General features: G+C 48.1%; 1 protein-coding gene across 2 annotated transcripts in view; it reads left to right on the top strand.

The window, feature by feature from the left end:
* Window positions 1-12,128, top strand: part of roraa (RAR-related orphan receptor A, paralog a) — a 151,798-nt gene that overhangs the window by 131,201 nt on the left and 8,469 nt on the right. For both annotated transcript variants that reach the window (XM_037451502.2, XM_037451503.2), the window contains 2 exons: window positions 9,791-9,876; window positions 11,287-11,428. In XM_037451502.2, the coding sequence (XP_037307399.1) occupies window positions 9,791-9,876; window positions 11,287-11,428 (228 nt within the window). The remainder of the gene's footprint in view (window positions 1-9,790; window positions 9,877-11,286; window positions 11,429-12,128) is intronic.

Below are 12,128 nucleotides of genomic sequence, written 5' to 3'. Positions count from 1 at the left end.
TGTATTTGAATTACCACAGACTGTTACCTCGTAATGCCCTTATTCATACAGCGTAAGGAAAGAAGCACGGTTTATTCTATTGTCTTTGCAAACAGCGTACCTTGTGCGATAGGAGATTTTCAAGATGCATTTTGTGAATGCCGATTTGTGCAATCATATGAATTAACCTCTCGGATATTCTTTTTGTGTCTCTTACTGCAGCAACTTCTCTTTCACTGTATTTTGCTTGCAGCGTTCCGTGCTGCATTACCATAATCCTTGGTTCCCTTCCACAAACCACCACTGGCTAAATGAATCTATTATTTTTGCCTGGAGCCGAAAAGATGCAACAACATGCAATGCATTGAAGGGAATACAACGTATGATAAGCCGCACGTTTTCTCTTTAATAGCCGGTCTGCAACAGACTTTTTACACATCGTTGGATGTATCAGTGCACTTGACCTTTCAATCCTCTCAATGATGGTTAAGATTAAAACCTTTCCAAGAACAAAATACATATATATTTAAGTTGTTTTGAAAGCCAAGCTCTGGCTCTGTGTGTTGTTGAGTCCCCACGCCAACAATAGCGGACCTGGCCATTGTACCCTTGTGTTTTCTTATGGCCCTAAATTAAACATGTCCGAGCCAAGGCAGGCACTTGCTCTGCCGCAGGAAACGCTTTTTCATCTACTAATGAATGTGCCCGAGGGGGTCCCACAAGGGGCTCCACTTCACCCCTCATTAGGCGGGTGCTGCCTCCGCCTTCGTGCTGAGGAGCAACCTCCTAGAGAGGGGCCTCCCACTTCATCTGAACGTCCCACGCTCCCCTGCCCTGGACCAGTGGACTGCACTGCAGCGCACTCTCTCTCTCTCTCTCTCTCTCTCTGCTTCCTCCCTGTCGATCTCTCCCTGTCTCGACTACCTCCCCCTCTCCAATAAGCACCTCGTCTTGTAGCCTGAGACCAGGGATGACAGGGATGAGAGCACGGTCCGTGTTGCTAATGTCCTTTTAATGGCCTTTGTTGCTCTGTTGTGGTTGGGATATATACACACTGCTAATGTCCTCCTGGAGGTCTTCTCCACTGTCTGCTTTTACAATACAAAGAGGATATTGTTTTAGATCGTGTAGCGAGGAACAGGTTGACAACTTCAATCAGAACTGCACTGAGATCTCCCCTTTGTTCCAATCCTGCTATCTTCATTATGGACTGGGACATAATGGCCGTTGACGGCGTTGAGGGTTGTGAGGCAGCAGCAAAGGAGAGAGTGATGTGCACAAGGGCTGCAGAAAGGGCCGAAGAGATGCTTGTTATTCCAGGGCTTTTGGGATGTGTTTACGCAATCGTTAATCTTGGCAACTTGTTTTTGCGCCTGGGATTACAGCCCTCTCGGCGCATTCACCGGGCGCTCGGGGAAGCCCGTGCACCAAAAGGTAGCGGCGAGCGCTCAGGCCGCCCCGCTGTAGGCGACCGCGTGCGAGGAGGTGAGGCACGCTTTGCACATGGCTGCTTAATCTTGCCATGTTAAACAAAACCAGGCCAGTGTTTGTAGGACTATGAAAACAGCGGCGCAGGGGGAAATGTGCCTCACACACGCTGTAAGCAGTCTGTGAACTCTGTGTGGCAGCAGACACTCCTCGTGCACCCCTGTCGTCTAGGAATGCCTTTCATACGGTCTGCTACGACTATAGCAGAGGGGGTGGTTGGGGGGGGGGGGGGGGGGGGGAAGAGTGCAGTTGCTCAGCAGCTCCCACGCAGCAAGAGCAGAATGGTTGCTCTTGTATTCAATGATCATGTGTGATTTTCGGCAGTGACATAAAATGGCCTTGTTGTAAGTTTGGGGACAATTTAAAAAAGGTAATTGGAATGACTTCCCAAATAGTTTTTGCTGCAGAGAAACAATAGGTCCATATACAGTGACTATACATCAATATGTAAGTAGCCGGTCCAGGTAAAAACAGAAGCCCAGTGAAGAGAGCTCCTCCCCTGGTGATCCGTAGAAAGCTTGGCTGCTTCTAGTTTCAGCTCTATCGAGCTCTGGATCTTTTGAGCAGCGGGATTCAGTATCACCAGCTAATGCAACAAGGCTCATTTGTCTCAATAACACGTCCCTGGTAGTATCGGCTGGCCGTTGATGTCATTCATCTTCCCTGTCCTTGCCTGCTCTTTTTCAGCTGATGAAAACCAAAGACCTTCAAGCAGAATGCTAGAGGTGCTGCAGAAAGCGCTCATCAGCTCAGCCGTAAAGAACACTGTGGAGTAACCGTGAGGCCGCGTGCGTTGTGAAACGCGCAGACAGTCGCGTTCCTCAATCGAGTCAAGGTGGACAGACCTGCTCGTGGTTTGGAGGCAGACTTTTTAATGCATTTGCATGATAACATACATGTGCATATGATTTAAAAGCTTTCAAGTTTCCTTCCACAGTCCGTTATATAAGGGGCAATTAAGGGTGACTGATATTTAAATAAACATTAACAGGCTGCAGGAAAGGGCATTATGAACCAGAAGCTAACTGAAGACGTGGCTTAAGGGATCTGTTTCTGAGCATATTTTTTTCCCTTAAATGTTAATCTCCATCACAATTTCGTAAGGAGAACTTTTTATTTCTACTTTACACTGAGCCTTCTGTATTTTCTTGTTTTATATAGAGCTATCAAATTGATTTCAAATGTTTTGGAATAAAGCTCCCGATGTATTAATGTGCTGGGCAGGGCTGGCTTCAGCTGATGTCCACTCCAATGGAAACACTGGCTCGCGCCATAACTGCAGGGCTTACGCCGAGCCTCCCTCTTCGATGGAGCAAATCAAGATCACGATTACTATCTGGCCCCGTGCAGCCGGTCCGCATTGTCTGGGAACATGTTTTCCTAAGGAGACCACGGAGGGACAATTACTGTCAGCTGAACTATTCAGCCTGCCTCTCCATGTGTGTTCTGGCTGCGTGCCTCTGACCCACTGACCCTGAGCAGCAGCATGAGATGGGACCTCCAGCATCCCTTCTCTTTGCCCCCCCCCCTCACATCCCCTGCTACACTCTACCCCATTATCTGCCGTAACTGAAGCACCCAAAGACTTTGTCAGGTTCTAAAATGCACACAGAAAAATGCTCATCTACTCATAGTCACCCCTCTGGCAAAAAGACAATGCAGGAAGTTGTATGGATGTAAGTTTTGATTTCTTTGTGCGCAGCAATAGAAAATTCCAATTCAAAAACCCACAGCAGAAACCTAGTTGTCTTACAGAAATGCATACTAATACGGCAATTATAAGGAGGAAGGAAGTTGTACAGTGTGGCAGTAGCACATTCCCTGGTGCAACTGAACAAGGCTCTTTGTTGTTATGTAAAGCTTTCTGCGTGTAATTGCAGTGGATGTTTTGGTGGATTCATTATTTATATATTCCTGTGTTTTTCTAAAGGAGCCAAGTAGGCTGCTGTCCCTGCAGGGAGATGAGGAGCTGAGAGGTGCTTAACTAACGGCGCTGTACCACAATTTAGGCTTTAACCGCTGCCTGCTTAGTTCAAGTGGTCAGACTAAAGGGTGAGAAGCGTCACATAACCCTCCGCTGAATCTTAGAATTCAGGCAGCGGCTCCTGTGCCAGTCAATCTGTCGGTCCTATGTGATTTCAGCCTCACTGATTCCGCGTCTCGGTGCATCCCGATGCCTTGCTGCAAAGTGCATCGGTGAAGCAAACAATACACAAGCAACCCAACTGAGCAACTCTGACTTTTAAAATCACATTGTCCTTCAAAATCAAAAGATCAAAGATCAAATTTAAATGTATGAAGGGCACAAATGGTTTAAATAGTTAGCAAAGCATGTAAACATTTGCAACACATATTCTTCTAACTAGGGAATGGCAGAATGCAAAAGTGAGTGCTGTCTACAGATTGCACGCCTCTCCTCCCTTCCTGCACACGTGCACGCCCTGCACGCACGGAGGAGGCGTGCCCTCCGGTCCCCAGCACAACTTGGCTTGTCACCGCAGTCACAGACAAGAAGGGAATAGGTGGGAGGGGGAGGGGGGGGGGGGGGGGATCCGAGCTCAGGTGGGGCAGACGAGGGAGCGCAGGAGGAATGCCGCAAAAAAAAAAAAAAAAAAAAAAGAAGATGCTACCCTTCATGGCGCACGTCTGCTCGGTAAACCCGGGCTTTTGTTGTTTCCCCCCAGAGTGCAGGCGCCCAGACTCCCAGTTCAAGAAGCTCGTCAATCTTTGCCACAACAGCACATAAATTAGTGCCCAAATTACTGCTACGCCGGTGGAGAGAAGACACGGAGAGCGATGTCTTGTGCTGCGGTTTGGGAATACATCTTCCCTGCTCCCGCTTCCCCCTTCGTAGAGGGTGTCAGAATGCACTTCAATGAAACAGTCAAGTAAATACAGGGAGAAGACATGAAGAGAGACGCACTGCTGTGTTGTACAGGCAACTGTAGCCGGGCAGTGTTGAAATATTAATAGGCCTCACACGCAAACAAACAAAAGAGTTGGGTTCATCCAAAAAAAAAAAAAAAAAAACTGCCAAGGGCAACGGTCCAGACCTGAGCTTAAGGAGAGTCACTGCACTGCTATGAAGGAATAATAAGGAAAGGCTTTAGGAGCCCCTCTCCTGAAACGGAAATAACTCTTCAAATATAGCTGGTCTCTGGTGAAGGGGGATCACAGCTTAGGCAGCTAAATGATCACGGGGGGGGGGGGGGGGGGGGAATTAGCAACACGCAGCATAGATACATCAAAATGTGTCAATTTTGTCTTTCCTTTTTCTAATCCCTTTGGTCAGAATATTTTTTTTGATGACTTTGGCGTGTTCATACAGTGGGCTGGATGAAAGCGCTTTAAAGTGATGATACTGAGGTTTTGGTCTGCAGGTGAATTTCTGTACCGGCGTGTGTGTTTTTTCGTTGTGCTTACAAGCCTGCAAATAGCGTTCGAGCAGCTTTGTGGTGATAGGCCGGCAGCCTTCGATCCCTGAACAAATAACACATTTATACTATTTTGCTTTTTGCCGCTGGCGTTTAAATAACATTTCTTCTGCTGCTTCAATGGGAATAAAAGTATTGTGTTGTGCGACTTCACGTGACAGCAGAAGAAAAGAAAATTTCTGATTTCTGATTCCAGCCCTTGTTAGGCCGTCGCCTCTCCACGGTTCGATCCGACAAACGGACAGGAACGAATAGCTGCACACAGCGGCGGAGGAACGTTTTGCTTGGTGCACATTCGCCAGCCGCTTTTCGGCGCCTCCGGTGTTTTCGTGTTGATCCATGTGTGCAGTCCTGAGAGCAGGCGAGTGCCCTCGTAAGCTTTTGTTTGCTTTTGTTGCAGAAATAGTCTTGACATAGGCTGTATTAACGGATTTTTTTTTTTTTTTTTTTGATAGGACAAGAATTGTTAATCTGCCCATAACGCTGTGCCCTGTTCAATTCCTTACATAATCTCTGACATGAGCCCGCTGGCTTGCGTCACTCTGTCGTTGACAGCTGTCAACACAACACGGCCGACGCACGCAAATACACACACACACACACACGCACGCACGCGCTCTCACACACGCGCACGCGCAGGGAAGCGAATGTGTTTTTCTCTCCAACCGGTTCACATGCTTTTTTTTCTTTGTAAATGAGCCAATGGAAAAAAAAAAAGAGAGGCTTTGCGTAGACAGAAGGGAATATAGACGCCCCGATCTCAGACCTCATTTATTCTACATATCTATCATGAATCATCAGGCCATGAGAAAATGATTTATTGGTCCAATCGAGTAATGGGTTAAGCTCTCGGCATTATGAAGGGGGCCTGGGCATGGGTCTGTAATGTAAGGGATAATCGTAATCCCTAAACGTTATGTCAGTAGTCCAAGGGTTCAGTGGAAACGGCCAGGAGATTTTGACTGGTGATTTTCCATGTTTGCACAAGCTTGGAGGAAATTTGCTTTTTATTTTTGTTTTTTTTACCAGCATGCAACAGCTCAAAATAAAACAACATAATGATGATAATTAAGGAAAACACTCGTAAAAAGAATTAGCGGGAACAAAGTTCACATTTTGTGTGGATGTTTAAACATTAGACGACTAATTAGTAGTTTGAATTTTGACTTCCGCAGTAGCATCATTTTCTAAATATTTCACCACTTTTTCCATTTTTTTTTCTCTGCTTCACAATTTGCATTATGTCTTGTGAATGACTCCTTATATCCCAATACTACATTTGCGGCGTTCTGTCTGTCGGTGGCTCTCTATCTGATGCTTATAACAACACAAACTATCACAGGGCCCCCTGTTGGTAAACCTGTTCTGGGGGTTCACGTCGGAGTGTCAGTTTCCAGGTCCTTCATAACGGACTGCAGTTTTAGCAGTAGGTTGATCTCAGGGCTGTGGAGAAGACGCTGAAGGGCACTGGGTGAACGCGCAGGGGCTCGGCTGCCCTATTGTGCATGTGCTCCGAGTGACGCGTCATCCCCTCAGAGGGGCTGCCAGTGTGGTGAATCAGTGCCCTTGAACTGCTCCACCACAGACGGACAAAGAACGAGCTTTAGCATCGGGCTCCACTGTCTCCTCTTCTCTGCCGTGCCCATTGTCCGGCGCTTCCCACGACGGTCTGCAGAGCTGCGTGCAGGAAATCGGTCACGAGCCGCCGTCCGGCCCTCGCGCCGCCGCCGAGTGCGGTGTGATTGTGCTGCAGTGTGATTCACACATAATCCCGGCGTCTCAGCAGGTGTCTTTGAAGTGGCCGGCGTGCCCAGGCCGCCTCAGTGCTGCGAGGAGCGTGGGGGCTGCTGGGATGGGCTCTAGCATGGCCGCCCGTCTCACTGTGCCTGGCTTTGATGTCGTAAACAGTGCAGGCAGTGCTCGCTGGCAGGGAGGCCGGCAGGCAGGCAGGGAGGGAGGGAGGGAGGGAGGGAGGGAGGGAGGGAGGGAGGGAGGGAGGGAGGCAGTCAATGGTATCAGTGGCGCTGCGCTGGTCAAGCTCAAGCAAGCCGGCAGCTGCCTGTTTCACAACAAGAGGCAGTTAACACCGCAGCTCATGTCGATAGATATTGACTGCCAGATTGGGAGTGCTTGTGAGCGCATGCCTTTTTGTTTGACTGAGTATCCCGTGTTAATTCAGTTTAAATCATCTTCAGTGTCTAAAAGGTTTAGCTTAGGGGGCCCTATGGCCAGTAACACAAGAGGACAACTTGCAAACAGACAGACATATATATATATATATATATATACACAGTATATGTAATATATATATATATATATAATTATTATCAGACTGATGATGTCTTCGTGCTGTACATGATCTGCATTGTTTCATTCTCCTTGACCCCTCTCCACATCCTTGTGAAAGCAGCTTATCCTCGTGTGGACTAAGGTCTTCTCTCATACAAGAAATTGCCGCTCCAGAGACAAACCCTTTTTACTGTTGAGTGCGCCGAGCATTCAAGGACTTGTGCACGGGCGGAGTGAGAGGCTGTTAGCGGGTGAGGGCTGTGTGCACTCTGGGTTTTCCTGCTGCAGATGGGCTTTGTGAGGCGTGCTCGTGCGTGCTCGTGCGTGCGTGTGCATGCGTGTGCGTGTGCGTGTGTGTGTGTGTGTGTGTGTGCGCGCCCTGCCCACCATGGCACCCTCGTGTCTCTAGTCCCAACGCTTTCACCTGATGTGGCACAGCCTCTGTCAGGCCGGAGCGAGAGCCCAGCCAGCTCCGCTTCTTTTGGGAGAGATGAAGGCATCTCACGGATATACTGTGGGGGCGGGGGTGGGGGAGCTAGCAGCAGCAGCAGCAGCCTAAGCCTGGAGCTATCAGGGGCTGGAGCTCAGAGCCAAAAGCCTGTGGGCTGGATGGGGTGGGTGGAAGAAGCTTGGCTTAACGTGGCAGGACAACCACAGCCACAGCCCTGGACTGCCACCCAATGGCCGGGGTCTGTCAATGCAACCTCTAGCCCACTGCAACCACAACTAGTCATAATTACGGCACGCTTCAGTTGTTGTGAGTGCATGTCAGAACAAATGATGTAAGTAATGAGGCTGAAAACGCTAAAGGAGTTGAAGCACACTGTACGGCTAATGCACATGCAGGGAGAACACCAAAACAAACAATAGAGTGCACTCACACAGAGAGATAGACCTAAACCAAATAACGAGCAACAGTACACAGTGAGGAATGGATTAATTATAAATTAACCCTCTACGTTAGGCTGTCGCAACCCCGCCCCCTGTCTGGATCTATAATCCGGGCCGACGAGATGCAATGTCCTCTATTGTGTGTGTGTGTGTGTGTGTGTGTGTGTGTGTGTGTGTGTGTGTGTGTGTGTGTGTGTGTGTGTGTGTGTGTGTGTGTGTGTGTGTGTGTGTGTGTGTGAGAATCACAAATCGCATGAGGTGTTGTCTGGAGGAGAATTAACTGTGCGCACGTTCACGACTCCCTTTTGTTCATTTTACTAAAATGTAGGCTAATTCCATGTAAACATGGCCGGTCTTGTTGACTCCAGCAGCGCGAGGAGAACAGACTCTCGATTCCTGAATGAATAGAGTGTGGCTCCGGGGTTAGTGGATTAGGGGCTCTGTGTTAAGGGCCTCTCCCAGGCTACGCCTCAGGGACGAGGACATTATCCACATGACACATTACAAGCTCGTAGGCAGATGATTAAAATGGGCAGGGATCTTCGGATTGAACTTGAGCAGAGTAACTTTTGATCTGATCAAACTAGTTTAAAGAGGTTGGTTGTTAAGGTGTAGGAGGGATATGTGAAGCTTCGAGTCTTGTGAAGAGACAGTCGGGCCTTGCTGGAGGGGAAAGGCTGATGTAACTCTTTGACATCAAATGTACCACCGCTTTTTTAATTATTATCATTTTTACTGCATCTTAAGAAAGCCCAAACCATAGTATTCCTCCCCTAATTGGTAAAAGCTGGTGTTGCAACAGCTCCACTGGCTCTGATTGGCTCGTTGCAGGAAGCCGCTACATTGTGAGAAAATATCCCGAGGAGATCTTTCCTCGGTTTAGATCAGATAGCGGCGTTTGTCTGCCGCCGCCGCCGCCGCGTGCAGAGTTGGGATGGTGGGACTGCGAAGTTGGAGATGTGGAGGAGGGGCCTATGATAGAGATCTCTAGAGGGACAGAGTGGGTGGGTGGGGGGGGGACGTAGCATCCGTGGCTGCAATGATAAAGCGGGACGAGCTGGGAGTTCTGTTGTCTCCGGTGTGTGTGTGTGTGTGTGTGTGTGTGTGTGTGTGTCTGTGTGTGTGTGTGTTCTGCTGTGTCGAGGAGGCCAGCGGTGGATGAGCGCCGTCCCCTCTGTGCTTTCGTCCTCTGCGGCGGGTGAATCGCACGCAGGCCTGTCAGCGGGCCGCCGAGCGCTGTGACTCGCAGCGTACACAGACGCGCGGCGGCCCCTCCCCACTGCGGTGGACATGTTGTGAGTCCTTGTGTGGCCGCAGTGGACTTACTCCCGAGGTTGTTATGGTTTTGAAGTTCAAGAGGCTTCGTGGAGTCATGATGCCAGATGGGCCTTCGAGCCTTTTTTTTGTTTTGATGGATGGGTTTTTCCTTAAACAAGTTAGGTTTGACAATGTACATTGGATGAAGATGTCCTTTCTTGTTGTCACATACACACACACACACACACATCCAACTCTGTAAACATTCAGCTAATGCTCTGTGGAAGTGAGGATTCAGAAGCCACCGGATGAGATGTTTTTAGAAGCACAGGGCTCTTTCATGTACCAACATGGATCCATGGCGAGGGGTGTTGTACACTTGTGACTTGTGACAGCAAAATGATGATTTCTTCTTTTTTTTTTTTTCTTCCGTTTTCTTGTCTTGCCTGCAGCTCAAATCGAAATAATTCCCTGCAAGATCTGTGGAGACAAATCATCAGGCATCCATTACGGCGTGATAACATGTGAAGGCTGTAAGGTAAGCATCAAGAGACTGGAGCTTGTTTGTGTCATATGGGAAGTACTGATTGTGTGTGTGCGGGGATGGATGGGGGTTGTGGGGGTGGTGGGGGGGGGGAGACAAGATACCTGAGAAGGAAAATTTGAAGAGGTACGGGAAGTTGCTTGCTAAGAAAAACCTTTACAAATGTTGCTGAAGTTTGACAACACTTTGACGAGGGACTGCGTAGACACAAAGAGAGCGATCGTCAAAGTGGTCAAGCACCACAGAGGACATCACAGCAGGCACAATTAGTAGGACAAAGTCATCCTTCTGCCTTGCTCTCCCAGGGACATGTCTTTTCACTTTTTTTTATTTTTTATTTTTTTGCTTATGCTGCAGCATGCTCTTCTTGAAATAAAATAATCAAAAGGAGAGTGCTTTGAATCATAGCAGATTGTTGGCTGTTTGCTCCAGTGTTGCTTCCATTGAAGCTGCCTTTTGTACTGTTTCAAATGCACCAGCCATTCACAGTGAGGGGAATTTTGTGCTTAGAGTGTATTCTTGTCCCAGTGCTTGTCACCAGGCACATCATTAGCATTCCTCAGCCAGCCTGCACCTTTACTGTTTGCTCCTGCATGTGTGTTTGTGTCTGTCTGTCTGTCTGTCTGTTTGTGTGTGTGTGTGTGTGTGTGTGTGTGTGTGTGTGTAAGTGCGCGTGTGTGTACAAAGAGAGAGGGGGGGGGGGGGGGGGGGGGAGAGAGAGGGTTGGCTAAGCTCCCTCAAACAGGAGCTGGAAGGAACCAAACAAGAAAGAACAAACTGCTGAAATCTATCTTTAATGATTGCTAATTAGTCCAAAGCAGAGAGGCCCTTAATGATATGTGCGAGTACAAAAGTTTGGACCATAAATCATAGCATTATTAAAGAGTGCTGCTTGTCACTGGCAGTTATAGCCTGTTTCCATAATGGCTTCCATTATAAAGCAACTTGGCAGCTGTCAGCTGTTTTCTTGTAATTAAACAGCCAATGAGCGGCTAATTAAGACATATGTGTATGGAACAGAAGAGTGGGGCATGTTAATGATGTGCTGGAATCAATTCATTAAGTCAAAGGATGAGGAATCCAGTCGGTGTGCATTCGCAATACGTTAGCACCGCACATGCCGGGCGCTGCGTTAATCAACACTAATAGCCCCAGTGAAGAAAAATAGCATCCACTGTTATCATTCCTACCCAAACACACCACCCTCGTGCTGCACACACACACTGGTGAAATAAAACACCATTAGAAAGCCCCGATTCAACAGCCCGACAGTAGCAGTATTGTCTAATCGGTTTGGCAGCAATACAATAAAAGTATCAGCAGCAGGAATACAGTAAATCATTATCAGTCCCAGAGAGCCCATCCAGTGACCCAAAGCGATTCGGCGCCCCTTCCTCTGTCCAGGGCTTCTTCAGGAGGAGTCAGCAGAGCAATGCAGCCTACTCCTGCCCCCGCCAGAAGAACTGCCTGATCGACCGCACCAGCCGCAACCGCTGCCAGCACTGCCGGCTGCAGAAGTGCCTGGCGGTGGGGATGTCACGAGATGGTAAGTGCTCGATGAGGGAGGTGGGCGGACACTGGGGGGGGGGTGGCATGGCGAATCAGAGGAGGTGAAGAGCTCAGGTGAAGAGCACCTGTGTGGGCAAGAGAATGTGCTCTGTTGGAGTGTGTTTGGAGCGGTGCTTCGGGGGACACTGTTGTGGACCCTGGCCTCCAAGTGAAGGTGGGCAAGAGGGGAGAATTTACTCAGGGGATCAAAATACCAATGACATTTCAGGAAGGTATTTGTTATTTAGGGTTCATTATTTATTACAACAAACAAGGCAGGAATTTATCTGTTTATTTTGAAATAAAAAAAAATGAAGGACTGGATGAGAAAATCCAATACAAATAAAAACTACTGGTCACTACCTTCTTATGGCAGGAAGGGCAACTTTTTAAGATGTCCTTTGTACTGGGTAGAGATCTGGTTATTTCTTTTGAGAGGATTATGAGTGTGAATATATATAAATATTTCCAGAAAGTGTTGGAAAAACAACATCGGAACTGTGTTGCAACTTAAAGCTGCTTTTATGTAGCCATTAACATCTTTATTCCATCTTAATTGTCATCTGGTGCCAAATACAGTCGATGGCATGTTACTAACTACTGACATTTGAGTAAAAACACACGGATAACGAACTCCTTTATTCTCAAAGAGACACGACAGACTCGTCCCAAGCAAATTGTGACATGAACACATGCTA

Source organism: Pungitius pungitius, chromosome 6, assembly GCF_949316345.1.
Source record: "Pungitius pungitius chromosome 6, fPunPun2.1, whole genome shotgun sequence".
In the NCBI taxonomy this organism is placed as follows: Eukaryota; Metazoa; Chordata; class Actinopteri; order Perciformes; family Gasterosteidae; genus Pungitius; species Pungitius pungitius.
This window is presented reverse-complemented; position numbering and strand designations above follow the sequence as displayed.